We start from the raw sequence: 13,963 nt of genomic DNA, 5'->3' as shown, positions 1-13,963 counted from the left end.
ATGGTATTTTGTTTTATTGGAATTGTGAAACACAAGTTAAAATATATGCTGTTAGGGGAGAATGTGTCACTTGTGATTGTTGAATGCATAAGTAGAGTAATAAATTATGAGGCCTTAAAAGTAGACATTGAAAACTAGGAATGCTGAAGATACTGAGAATATTGTAATGAAAGCTTTTGAAACACAGAACATGGAATTATTTTTGTAATTAATTGGCAGTTAAATATTTTAGTCCCCTTGGAGACTTCCAGAGATGTGGAGGAAATTCTGAGATTCAAAAGTTAGATTTTTTTAAAAATTTGAAAACTATTTATGTATGCATGTAACCTTTGGCTGCATTTTATGTTGTTTCTACTATAAATACCCAACAAATGTGGGAGTCATTACTTTAACTTATCCAGACATTCATTACTCAGTAACATTTTATATGAGTCAAGATTAATCCCTTAGCAACACGTCCTTTTGTCCTCACAAGACTGTGCTGCTATCACCTCTTGATTGTTTTAAAATCTTACACTGATAGCAGCAGGAAATAATTAGGAACAGAATTGAGTACAGAATTGAATGAACGTTGTATTGTCCTTTTTTTTTAAAAAAAGATTAATTTATTAGGGAATTTAGTGTTGGTGAAAGTTTGCATTCTAGAGAGCTTTTGAATCTTTTCAGAATAGGTTCAGGAAAGAGAGCAGTGTTACACTGCTACCTGCTGATGCATTTCAACACTAAGCTGGGAGAACTACCTTTTAGGGAAGAGTGGCTAATTCAGTTTTCATACCCTTTTATTGTTGGCGTCTATGCTGAAAATGGGAGTGCTAAATTGTGTACAGGTGGCAGTTGCTTCATTTATTTGAGGTCTAATACTAGTGCTTATCATCATAGTTCCTGAGCACTTCTGAAGAATAAGAGTGAGCAAGAGTCAGGCTTTGTTTTTAAAAACTGAATATAGAAGATCATGTGTGTTAGTGTCAGAGTGCCATTAAAGGAAGCCTAGACAGACAGACAGATTTTGTATTCCATCTCAGTTCCACAAGGTTAATATTGGTTGTTATCTAGCAGTGAGTACCATAATCTTGGCCTGCCTTCCCCTCTTGGTTTACAGTTCTTTTATAGTGGAACTATATTCTACAGTGGAATAAAGCTGTTGAGGGAGAGATGCAGTTCAGGTCATGGGCACATTCTAAGCAGAGCTCTTCATGTAGAATTTTGCGTAATAAGCATCTTACTAATACCACTGTTCGCTGTCTGGAGTTCCCTTTTTTCAGTTCCATTAAAGATCCCTTAGGGTATGTCTACACTAGCCCCCTAGTTCGAACTAGGGAGGCTAATGTAGGCATTCGAAATTGCAAATGAAGCCCGGGATTTAAATATCCCGGGCTTTATTTGCATGTTCCTGTCTGGTCACCATTTTGAAATTCCACTAGCCCGAAGTAACTGCCCCCGGCTACACGCGGCAGTGAAACGGTAATTCGAACTAAGTCCTTAGTTCAAATTAACTGTTACTCCTCCTTTTCTGTTTATCCAGACTTCATCTCATGTCTCAGTTTCTGCAATGTCCTTTTCTCTGTCCTTGACAAATGGAACTTTGTCCCTCTTATATTCATTCAGAATGCTGCTTCAAAGATCATTTTCTTAGCCTTTGCTCCCTGTTCTCTATTGCATTAAACACATAAGCCACTTGTCTTCGCTTTCAAGGCCCTTCTTGGCCCACCTCATCCTTACCTATCATTGCTCATTTGCAAATGAAATTTTAGTTCTCACCTCTGAGAGGCCCATGACATCAACTTGCATTGCCACTAGAATATTAGAACTGGAAGGGACCTCGAGAGGTCATCAAGTCCAGTCCCCTAATCTCACGACAGGGCCAAGTACCATTTATATCATCCCTGATAGATGTCTTTTTAACCTGCTCTTAAATATCCCCAATGATGGAGATTCCACAACCTCCCTAGGCAAAGTATTCCAGTACTTAACCGTCCTGACAGGAAGTTTTTCCTAAAGTCCAACCTAAACTCTCTTGCTGCAATTTAAGCCCGTTGCTGCTTGTCCTATCATCAGAAGTTAAGGAAAATAATTTTTCTCCCTCCTCCTTGTAGCACCCTTTTAGGTACTTGAAAGCTGCTACCATGTCCCCTCTCAGTCTTCTCTTTTCCAAACTAAACAGACTCAGTTCTTTGAGTCTTCACTCATAGGTCATGTTTTCTAGACCTTTAATAAGTTATTTTGCTCTTCTCTGGACTCTCTCCAGTTTCTCCATGTTTCTTGAAATGTGGTGCCCAGAACTGGACATAGTACTCCAACTAAGGCCTAGTCAGCGCATAGTAGAACTGAAGAATCACTTCTCATGTCTTTCTTACAATATTTCTGTTTTGTATCCTAGAATCATATTTGCTGTTTTCTGAAACACTGTCACACTGTTGACTCATGTTTTCTTGTGGTCCATTATGATCCCTAGATTGCTTTCTGCAGTACTCCTTCCTAGACAGTCATTTCCCATTCTGTATGTATGAATCTGATTGTTCCTCCCTAATTGGAGTACTTTGTCCTTATTAAACTTTATCCTATTTACCTCACACCATTTCTTCAGTTTGTCCAGATTTTGAATTATGACCCTACCCTCCAAAGCACTTGCAACCCCTCCCAGCTTGGTGTAAAGGAGGGATGTAAACACTTATCGAGTAGTCAAGTAGGAACTTGACTAGTCGCTTCCCCCCCCCCATCGCTCCCTTTCTTCCTGTGTCAGACAGGCAGCAAGGTGGGTGGCATGAGCTGGTGCTGCGGGGGAGCAGCTTAAAAGCCAGTTTCTCCCAGCGCTATCTCTGCGGGGGACAGGGGAGGCAGAGAGCTGCTGGGAAATGGCATGAGCCAGGATTGAAACCATCTTGCTCATGCTGGTCCGACTTCTGCTCCTCTCCTGTTGAAACTTACAAGAGCCGCCTGCAGCTCCTGTACATTTCAGAGGGAGAACCCCAGCAGGATAGTGAGCGCCCCCTAATCGACTAATCAGGTAGTCAATGGAAATTCCATCCACTATTCGATTTGCTGATTAATTGAAATTTAACATCCCTAGTATAAAGTGTGCAGATGATAAGCATACTCTCTATGCCATTATCTAAATCATTGATAAAGATATTGAACAAAACCAGTTCCAAAACTGACCCTTGTAGCATTTCACTTGTTATGCCCTTCCAGCATGACTGCTAATCAATAATAGCTACTGACAGAACAGCAATCCAGCCAGTTACGCACCCACCTTATAGTAGCCCTATCTTGATTATATTTCCCTAGTTTATTGATAAGGTCATGCGAGACCGTATGAAATGCTTTACTAAAGTCTAGGTGTACCACGTCTACTGCTTCCCCCTTATCTACAAGACTTGTTATCCTATCAAAGAAAGCTATCAGATTGGTTGACATGATTTGTTCATGACAAATCCATGCTGGCTATTATCCATCACATTGTTATCTTTCAGATGTTTTGCAGATGAATTCCGTAATTATTTGCTCCATTATCTTTCCTGGCACAGGAATTAAGCTGACTGGTCTGTAGTTCCCTGGGTTGTTCTCATTTCTCTTTTTATATATGGGCACTATATTTGCCCTTTTCCAGTCTTTTGGAATCTGTCCCAACTTTCATGACTTTTCAAAGATTGTAGCTAATTGCTCAGATACTTCCTCTATCAGTCTTTAAGTATTCTAGGATGTATTTCATCAGGCTCCGGGGACTTGAAGGCATCTAACTTTTCTAAGCAATTTTTAACTTGTACTTTTGCTATTTTATCTTCTAAAACTACCCCATTTCCACTGGCATTGACTGTTAGGCATCCATAGGGATGTTAAATTTAGATTAATTGGCTAATTGAATAGTCCATGCAATGTGTATTGACTGTTCAATTAGTCGATAAGGGTACCTCCGCCTTTGAAGTGTAGCAACAGTCCCAGGGCTATTGCTACACTTCAAAGGTGAAAGTGCTGCAGGGAGCACTGGGCCAGAAGGGCACTCAAGCAGTCCCCCACTGGCCCTGTGCTCTCCACGGCGTTTCAAAGCAGCAGTGCTGCATGGAGCCCTGGGTCGGTGGGGGAGTCCCCAGCTGATCCCAGGTTCCATACAGCGCCGCCGCTTTGAAACGCTGTGAGGAGCACAGAGTCTGGCTGTGAGTTCCACATGGCACTGCGCTTTGAAACACCCACTCCTCTTCTCCCCCCCCCCCCCAACTTGCTGCCTCTTTCTGATAGAAGCAGCAGGTGGGGGAGATGTAACTAGTTGACTAATGTCGACTATCAGATAGTCGACTAGTCATTCACATCCCTAGCATCCAGCCATCACCAACCTTCTTGGTAAAAACTGAAACAAATAAGTCGTTAAACACCTCTGCCATTTCCACTTTTTCTGTTATTGTTTCTCTTTCCTTATTGAGCAGTGGGCCTACCCTGTCCTTGGTCTTTCTCTTACTTCTAATATATTTGTAGAATGTTTTCTTGTTACCCTTTGTCTTTAGCTAGATTGTGCTTGTTTTGTGTCTTCACCTTTCTAATTTTGACCCTTCATACTTGTGGTGTTGGCTTATATTCATCCTTTTTACTTTGATCTAGATTCCACATTTGATATAATTCCTTTTTGATTTCTAGATCATTTAAGATTTCCTGGTTAAGTGGAGGTGGTCTCTTGCCTACTTCCTGTCTTTCCTATGCAGTGGAATAGTTTGCTTTTGGGCACTTAATAATATCCCTTTGAAAAACTGCCAGCTGTCTTCAATTGTTTTTCCTTTTAGTCTTGCTTCCCATGGAATCTTACCTAGTTAAAATTTTTAAACAAATGCCTTTCTGCTTTCTCTCATGTTGCCCCATATGCTTGGGAGGCATTCCTCATTCAGATGCCTTCTTAAAACTTATCTTTGGTGTGCTGCCTACAAAACACTTGAAAGCAGTTAGGCAGTGGTCTCAGTACCCTGGCAACCTATCACACTGACCAATATTTTCTCATTATTTGCTTATACTCTCTCATCTGTTATGTCTTATGTTTAGATTGTATGCTCTTTGGGGCAGGGACTATCTTTTTGTTCTATTTGCATGGGCCTTAGCACAGTCTGAGTTCTGGTCCATGAGTAGGGCTCTTAAACACCATAGTAAAACAAAAAATACACAACTTATTTCATGGTCTGTCAATTAGTCATGGCTTTTGGTCACTACTGACTCAGGTTGCATTCAGACCAGGAACCCAGGAAAAAAAAGTCTTGTATCGGTAGTATAGATGATGTCCCTGAATGTGTACAAAACTTACCAGTGAGAGATGTTCATTAACTGCATAATCAGTGGCTAGAAATTCTGCATTTTTAGAGCTTCCTAAAAAGGTGGTGATTGGTGTTTTACTTCCTTAGTGAATATAGTTAAATTTAATATGTACTGTACAATTCTTAGAACATGTCTTTCTTGATACTTAGAATTATGACAGAAATTTGATACCCAACTTCATACTTTTTAAACTAGAAAAGTGGTTTGCAGTATCACTTTCCAATTTCTCTGTTTTATTATGGGTTATAAAATCCTTCAAATAAGTTCTTCCTTTTTTCACTGCTTCTTTCTCTGCTAATGTTGGTCCTGTTCCATCAGTGAGGATTTTTTCACAGCATTTTTTCTTCACACTGTTGTAATTTGTAAATAACTTCCTTGAAATTTTGGCCTCAGGTCTAGAAATATTTTTCCACTCCCTTTACCAGGATTCAGATCCTCAATTTGTATTATTTTTTAACTTTTCTATGTAGAATTTAGTCACTGGCAAAGATTTGTTTTTTTTATGTATGTGAGATCTGGGGATACTGATGCTTTCATTTTTCACCCTTTTTTTTTCTCTGAGCTTTATCATGAGAGTTTGTTCAGATATACACAGAGTATACTGCAACTAGGGTTGTTAACATTAGATTAATCAACTAATCGAATAGTCAATGGAATTTCCATGGACTGTTCAATTAGTCGATAAGGACACTTCTGCTTTGTAATGTAACAAGAGTCTGCCCAGCTGTTGCGACATTTCAAAGATGGAAGTGCCACACAGTGTTCCAACTTTGAAATGTACAAGAGCCCCAGCAGGGACTTTTGTGCATTTCAAAGATTGAAACTCTATGTGGAGCCTGGGGCCAGCGGGGGATTCTCTGAGTCCCCCACTAACTCCAGGCTCCATGTGCCGCTTCTGCTTTGAAATGTACAAGAGCTCCAATGGGGGCTCTTGTATATTTCAAAGGTGGAACACTGCTGCTGCACCCCACACCCTCTCACCGAGCTGGAGGGAACTGGCTCTTAAGCCGGCTGTCCCAGTGCCCTCTCCTCTCCCCCCCCCCCCCTTACTGCCTCTTTCTGATAGAGGCAGCAAGGGCAGGAGAAGCGACTAGTGGACTCGTGTTTTGGCTATCCAATAAGCTTTTGTTTATTGGATATTCAGTCGACTAGTCCCTTACATCCCCAATTGCAACTCCATACGTCTTTCAATCATTCTACAGCCAGTAATGCCAGTGTATCACCCAGCAAGATTTGCTTGAAAGCACATCAGTAATGAATATCAGTCATTCAAAATTGTGTTTTGCAGTGCCATAAGAACTTATAGAGCTTTCCAAAGTATTAGGGGTTTTTTCAGGATGCTAAGAGAAACTTGCATAGATTTCAGGTAGAGAAAGTGTGTATCTTTGTTTCTGCTGCAGCTTCAAAAAAGTTCAGAGTTAGTTAATGACCCCAGTACTCAAAAGAAGCTTACTAATGATAGTGAAAAGGGCATGTGTGTAAGTTAGCATTTCTTCTGGTTGTTGAGCATTTATGCAGGATTCTTTCCCCTCTAAAATTGTTACCATGAAAACCATTCATCCATAATTTGTAATAATGTAGTCTTATGTCAAAATATAATTTGTATTACTTTTTTGGCTTCACAAAGTTTGTAAGTTGAGATAAAATGTCAAAATCATAAGCATTATCTGAGCCACTTATTTATATTGATTAGGTAACCAGACAATGAACTGGTAAAATAGAATACTAAAGCTAATATTTAAATGTCTGATATCTGCTTCTGACTGGGGGATGGCATTGTTTCTGGGTGACCTTGAGAGGTTTGCATCATGGATCACGAAGGGGGTGGGAGGACTGAAATGTTTATAGCTGATTCTGGGGTTGGAAGAGGAGGCATGCACTGCTTTCCACCGTTCTTTTAATGGCTGGTTATGAAGCAGCATTGCTAGGAAAAATCTTGTATGGTTCTTTCAATCTGTGTAAGTGCTGCCTTTATGTATAGCAGGCTGCAGCTGTAATGTGGGAGGGAGAAATACAATTACTGTGGTGTTTGACAGTCTATAAATATCAAAAGTAGATAATTTACGTGGAATGAAAGGAAGGTATCCTAGAGTGAAAAGAGTGTGTGTGTGTGATGCTTTTCAACCTCCACTTCAGTTTCTAGTGCATCTGTGGGGGGGTTTTTTGTTTTTGTTTTTTAATTTGTTTTGAAAAATGGTGAATTACCCTGCTTATTCCTTGTAGGTGCATAGATTGGGATTGGAGTAGGCATATAATTGGGGAGGGGTGAGTAAGAAATAAAAAGCTTTTAAACTCTCATGTAAATATTATATTATTGGGTAGTCAAAATGATAAAACTGGGAAGGAGGAAGCTCAGTATTGAACAGTTTATTCAGGTACCTTGCCATATAGGATTTTGTTCTGGAACTTTCTCACTCCCTGGTTGAGTCATCTTAACAGGTGAGACTTACTGGTTAAGCTTAACTGGTGGGGGCTGGAGCAGCTCCCTGCCTGTCATGGGCAGGGGGCTGCCCCAGGCCCTCAGGGGCCCACTGTGGACAAGGGCTGCTCCTGCCTGCAGAGGTGGGGGGAGGGCCACTTTAACCCAGCAGAGGGGTGGGGGCCTGCTCCTGTTGGGTTGGAGCGACCCCCTATTCGCCTCCCTCATTAATCGGTTAATTGGTTAAACAATATGTTTAGCTGGTTTGCCAGTTAAATGGGATTTTACATCCCTACTTTAAATAACATTTTGTTTGGCATTCTATTAAAATGACAGTATTCATGACAGAAGGCATCAGCAGTGGGGGAAGTAATAAAATATTTAGTGGAGAAGAAGTTGGATCCTAAAAGGTACCTTAATGGAGTTAATTCCCCCCTTTCTGAAAGTAGAAATGGTTGGTCATGTCCCTTCTACCTTAAATCTATATTTATGAATGAGGTCATATTTTTGTTGTATCAGAGTTAATGAAGGTAGGATAATTGAATTCAGAATTTTGTCAATTTTTGTGAAAGATCTGCTGTCCTGTTCAGCAAGGTCTGTATCAGTTGAGCCTGTGGCTCTGTGTGTGTTGGTATTTGATATATAGATGTGACTCTTAAAGGAATTCTATATCCGTATAATATTTGTTAGCATACAGTGTGTTTCACATCATAAAACCTTCATATATTGTGAAACACTTTTTTTCTGAAAAATAAAATATTTCTTTCCTCTACAGGTTTGGGAAAATCATAACCTTATAATCTGTTCCCCTTCCCTTTTTTAGGACTTGTTAGCAGCTCCAGTGTACACTTAATAAGATACACAACTCTTTGGCAGGTCTGAAAATAGCTTTGTGTCCAGTAGAGGGCAGTGTTTGGAAGGCAGGAATATGCAAAAACATGATTTTATGTAGATATTATTTAAAGGGAATATTTTAAATAGAAACTTCAGTATGTTTTTCAGGATTCTAGGTTTGTGATGAGTGGTTTTTTTTTTTTTTTAGAGATGCAGTGATTTCCTTTCTTTTAAAATGATTTTTTATTTTTTATTTGGCTGCCAATACATTTTTAGGAGCAGTAAGCATAGATCATAGATTTGTTTTTTATGGGTTAACTGCTACCACTTTGCAATTACTTAACACTTTACATCAAAGATGTTGACCCATTTCACAAATTTTATTATGCCTCATGACATTCATGTGAATAATGGTTGAAGTAGACTACAATAATAAGGGGTATTCTCCTATTTTTTCCCCTTGTCATCAGAGGTATCGTTGTTGAGTGAAGGGATTTATATCACCTTCTGGAAATGAATGCAGGAAAGTAAAGAGACGGAATAAGAAAAAATGTAACTGAAAGAGATTCATATTTCCAGGAAGTGCCATAGTCACCTAAAAAAAAAAATACTCTTGTGCTGCAACGTGTGAAGCAGCATAGAGGGTATATCCGTTATACTTCTCATTTCAGTTTCAACCAGGATAAAGTTTCAGTATTGATGTAAGCAAATAATGTGTTACCTTTGGAAAATTCCTGTGTCTTAGAAGAGAACCCTTGCAAAAGAGATTTTATACACAAGACACCTTCCCCGGAAGGGAGAGGTAGCTGGTAGGAAACTTGTTCTCTAGGGCTACATCTACACTGCGAATTTTCTCTGCAAAAAATATGCAAATGAGGGACTCAGTTGCATGAATTGTGATCTCGTGCATATTTTCTGCCAATCTGTTTTTGCGCTGGGGTTTTTGCACAAAAACAAGCAGTGTGGATATTTTCTTTTTGTGCAAAAAACCCTTTTTCTGCAAGATCAGTATACCTCCTTTTTGGGGGCATAAGGATCGTGAAATGTAGGTACGGGGGTACTTGTTGTTATTATTATTATTATTATTATTTATTATTTTGAAAAAGGAGTACTTTATTAAAAAAGGTTTAGAAATACTGAGCTAGGGCACCTCTTCTTGCATTTATCAGATGCTGATGTAACTCCACTTGCTGGGAGCCTCAGGAACTTCTTAGCCAGGCACTAGTTCAGTGGTCTCCATCTTTTAAAGCATGAGATCACTTTTTGAATTTAAGTGCAATCCAAGATCTATCTCAAACCCAAATACCCTTACCCTGCCTCCTTTGTGCCCCTTCTCTGAGGCCCCACCTCCACTCACTCCATCTTCCCTCCCTTCCCCACCCTCCCTCACTTTCACCAGTCTGGGGCAGATGGTTGGGGTGCAGGCTCTGGTCTTAGATTAAGGGATTTGGAGGGGCTCTGAGCTGAGCCTGGGGCAGGCAGTATTGGGGCTGGAGAGGATTTGGATTCAGGGATGCTCGGGGCTAGGGCAGGGACTTGGGGCGTAGGAGGGGGTTCATGACTGGGATAGGGTTTTGGGATGTGGGCACCAGCTGGGTACTTCAGGTGGCTCCTGGGTGATGGTGCAGTGGGGCTAAGGCAGGCGTAAATCCTGTCCTGGCCCTGCACTGCTCCCGAAAACAGACCGCAAACTCTAGCCCAAGTCCTATTGTGCCACCTCTCTGCTCTGTGGAGAGGGGACACCTTGACATCAATCAGTACGCCCCCTCCTCTCCCTCTCTTGTCCTGCACAGCAAGAAGGAGGCTTCTGAGGGGACAGCTCCAAGGCAAAGGGCAGGAAATGCTCAGCAGTCTGTGGGGGGGGCAGCTGAAGTGCTAGCCTTGATAACCTCTTGGTCAAACCAGTCAGGATCACCTGTCGGAGGCTCCAAGATCTACCAGTAGATTCAGATCTGTTAGTTGGTGACCACTGTACTAGGTCTTCAGATTTCAGTTTCCCGTGCCTAGTGTGTCTACACTGTATGAAACAGACTTAAATTGGATAGGAAGAGGAACCCCAGTTACTCAAAACCAGGCCAAAACAAAGAAAGGGCACTGCACTGCTTTTTGTTTGCCTCTCACTTTAGCCTGTGCCTGTGACATAGGAAGCTACTCTGTTCATTTTGCTGGTGGGGAAACAGGCACACAAAGTAATTGTCTAGTTTGATTACCACACTCACTTCTATACATACCACATGGGCACCTGAGCTATAAAGGGTTTTTTTATATTTGGAGGATGTCTATAAGGTATGATAGTGATGAATATTGATTTGACCCATATCTTGTTGGCTTTTTCTCCCTCAATATCCATGTGACTTTCCTAAAGTCTTGTGCTGGGCTTTGATTTCCTGTTAATTGTCTCAGTACTGGTCTACTATCAGAGACATGATTGAGTTAGTGAGTTCAGTTTTAAAAAAAATCAACACATTACAATGGTATGTTGGTGATTGCTAAGAAATCATATGCTGGACATTTGAACAAGAATGTTAAAATCTGTCTGCATCTAAGTATGTCGCTTCCAGCCACTCAGTCCTGAGACATTTGGAGGCAGATTTTGAAACTTCTGTTTTTTCAACAAGATTCAGCTCAAATATAGCATCTTTCCATGGAAGTTTTAGGATCTGTGGTTCTATAAAATGGGAAGAGTGACAAGGATTTCTAAGTTATGCCTGAGATCCTTGGGGCTATGCAAAGAAGATGCTGTAGATCTTGGGTTGTTCATTGGAGGTCCTTCTTCTCAGTATAGAAAATGTGGCTTACCCAGGTGATGTACAACCACGGGCTCTGCTCCCACATATCTGTATTCAGATTCCTTCAGAGGGAACATCTCCTCAGGTCAATACTAGGTTACACATCACAATTTGGGTTGGTTCAGCACAGTATCTTTCCACCCTTCACCTTCTGCTTCATCGGATTAGGGTACTATTTCTCAAATGCAAGCTACTTGTTATGTTCCTTTATTTTGCGTCCATCATCTGTATGCATTACAGACATTAAAATGAATTGTTGCCAGCAACTGGAATAAAGCAAGCCTACCCCCAGATACTATCTCTCACTTTATCCACTGATGGACTAAATATCCTCTGGCTTCACACCTGAATTAAAAACCAAAGAAACAGTTTTATTGCGCAGCATCATAAATGTGTCTGAAAGCAGGGGGAGCATAGAACCTTTGTTCAGTTTCATTTTGGTGCCAGGCAGAATATAGAAAAGCTAGAGAATGGAAGTCAAGTGGACTCTCAAACAGGAAATCCCTCCTTATTTGTGCTTTGTGAGGTTGCTTTTCTAGGTAATTTTTCTTTTGTTAAGAAGCTACTGCATTGGGTTGAAATATGCAGGTGGATTTGACACCTTGTCAGGATTTTGACATTAATTTAGAGTGAATTAATTAACAGAGCACAAAGTGCTCTCTTTACCTCTAGGGCCTGAGTGCTGCCTCCCAAGTACTACCAGGCTTTGCCAGCTTGGGATTGAGAGAGCAAGCTGCTGCATGAGATCACGTGGTCTCACAAGTCACTGGGTTGGGCTATAAGTACTAACATAAAAAGAAGTGTGTGGGTATTGCAATTAGGCTTGAAAAATGCTGGGTAAAATGTGAGTCTTTAAAACACCGTGTGAGGAGTAAAGACATAATGTTGATAGTCTGCAAATTTAATGCTTTAACCGTAGGCAGCTCCAGTCAGTAAATCTGAGCCCGATTCGAGCTCCCTGTTGGCTGAGGGATGTGCAGCTCTACCTGTGCTTGCTTATTTACAGCCTTGCTTCTGTCCTTTTCCAGTCCTATTCCTGCATTGGATACAGTCCTGTGCCTGCCTTGCCTCACCTCACACCAGGTCACATGTCTCTGACCCTGTGTTCTGACTCTGACCTCTAGCCTTTGCCTCTGTGTTTCTGGTTCCTGCCTCCTGTTCTGACCATTAGGCAAAGCAGCTCACATCCTATTATCTAACAGCATGAGGCAGGATACCATGTAAACATTTTAAAGAGGAGTTTTGAAATAAACTCTGAATTTTATGTGGAAACTTTAAAGACTATTTCAGTTGTTGAACTTTATTTTGAACAAGGGAAATATGTACCTTGTCAATAGTTTGGTAAATATTATTTCATGTCCTCTTGGGGCTGCTAGGAGGCTGTTTTTAGCTTTTGCTGCTAGAAATTGTGACCTGAATAGAAACTGTTTTAAAATAATTTCATATAATTGCCCACTAAGTCTTTTTTGTTACATTTGCAATAGGACCATGGGGTCAATAGCACTCTGTTCCAGAACCCAGCAAAGCTTCATCTTACTATTGGGACGCTAGTACTCCTGAATGAGCAGGAGATCCAGAAGGCATGTGAACTTCTTCAGAAAAGTAAAGAGGACTTTATTGAGTAAGTGAAATAAAGACATGACTCATGGGGGTATGGTCACTGAGAACCAAACTAGTTTTAGAGCCCAGGGAACAAGTGCAGGAGAGAGCGATTCACCCATCGGGTATAATTCAGAAGTTTTGAATCATTGTTTTAAAATCTGTAAAATGCTAAACCTTTCAAACAAAAGAAGACAGACAAGTACTTCATTGTATTTTGCACCAATCACTGAAAACTTTCTCTGTTTACTGGAAACCTTCAGTAATTTCTTTATATTCTAACAGTCCCCATTATTTTGCTATGAACACAGATTTTTTTTCCTCTGCCCGCCACAAGAGCAAGAAAAACTCAGTTGTCTAAATACTTTGATAATTGTTTGTAAGTCTCATGCAAGTTGCCTCTTTTCTACTGAAGAACAGATGCTAATGTACCCCTGAAATGCATTCCTTCAGGCAAGGGAGGCCTGTGCAGAAAACTTTAGAGAGGATGAATTTTATTAGTCAGTCTGGAATACTAGCTTAGTGCTGCTATGGCACTAAAACCCATAATTTCTAGGGTAAAACCATATTTCAGGTTTAGAGCTATCTGAACGTAATGGGTGTTGTACTAAGATAATCTAACTCAGAAATATTAGATATTTTATTTTCTTTAAACATTTTTTTCTTTCTACCAACATTATGCAAAGACGTCTTATCATGTAAGACAAGTTCTTGATTTCTGCTGTGTATGAGGAATTATACCTGCAGCTGCCATGAATATCCCTGGGTATTCACATACAGCTAAAATTCTTACCTTCTGCTTTAAAATGAAGACCTGAGTCTTTCCCAGGATATACTGAAATAAAGGCTAAACATGATTAAACATCCATGAAAGTTCCAGCACGTATCTTCATTAGTGGAGGTAGGGTTCTGCATTTATATTATGAAGGCTGCCATCTTCCTTGTGAACAGATCAACTCTAATGGAATCTTTTCCATAGGTTGTCTTGGGGAAAAAGCACTGTCATTTGAATATTTTAGTTATTTAAGTTGCC

At 40.4% G+C, this 13,963-nt stretch overlaps 1 protein-coding gene across 12 annotated transcripts in view; it reads left to right on the top strand.

Annotated features, from left to right (window-relative positions):
- Window positions 1–13,963, top strand: part of ASCC1 (activating signal cointegrator 1 complex subunit 1) — a 94,317-nt gene that overhangs the window by 41,494 nt on the left and 38,860 nt on the right. For all 12 annotated transcript variants that reach the window (XR_012905606.1, XM_075934994.1, XM_075934993.1 and 9 more), the window contains one exon: window positions 12,816–12,952. Coding sequence is in view for 11 of the 12 variants with exons in the window: in XM_075934994.1 (XP_075791109.1) it covers window positions 12,816–12,952 (137 nt within the window). In the remaining variant the exon portion in view is untranslated. The remainder of the gene's footprint in view (window positions 1–12,815; window positions 12,953–13,963) is intronic.

This window comes from Pelodiscus sinensis, chromosome 8, assembly GCF_049634645.1.
Source record: "Pelodiscus sinensis isolate JC-2024 chromosome 8, ASM4963464v1, whole genome shotgun sequence".
NCBI lineage: Eukaryota > Metazoa > Chordata > Testudines > Trionychidae > Pelodiscus > Pelodiscus sinensis.
The sequence above is the reverse complement of the archived record's forward strand: the minus strand, read 5'-3'. Positions and strand labels throughout refer to the sequence as shown.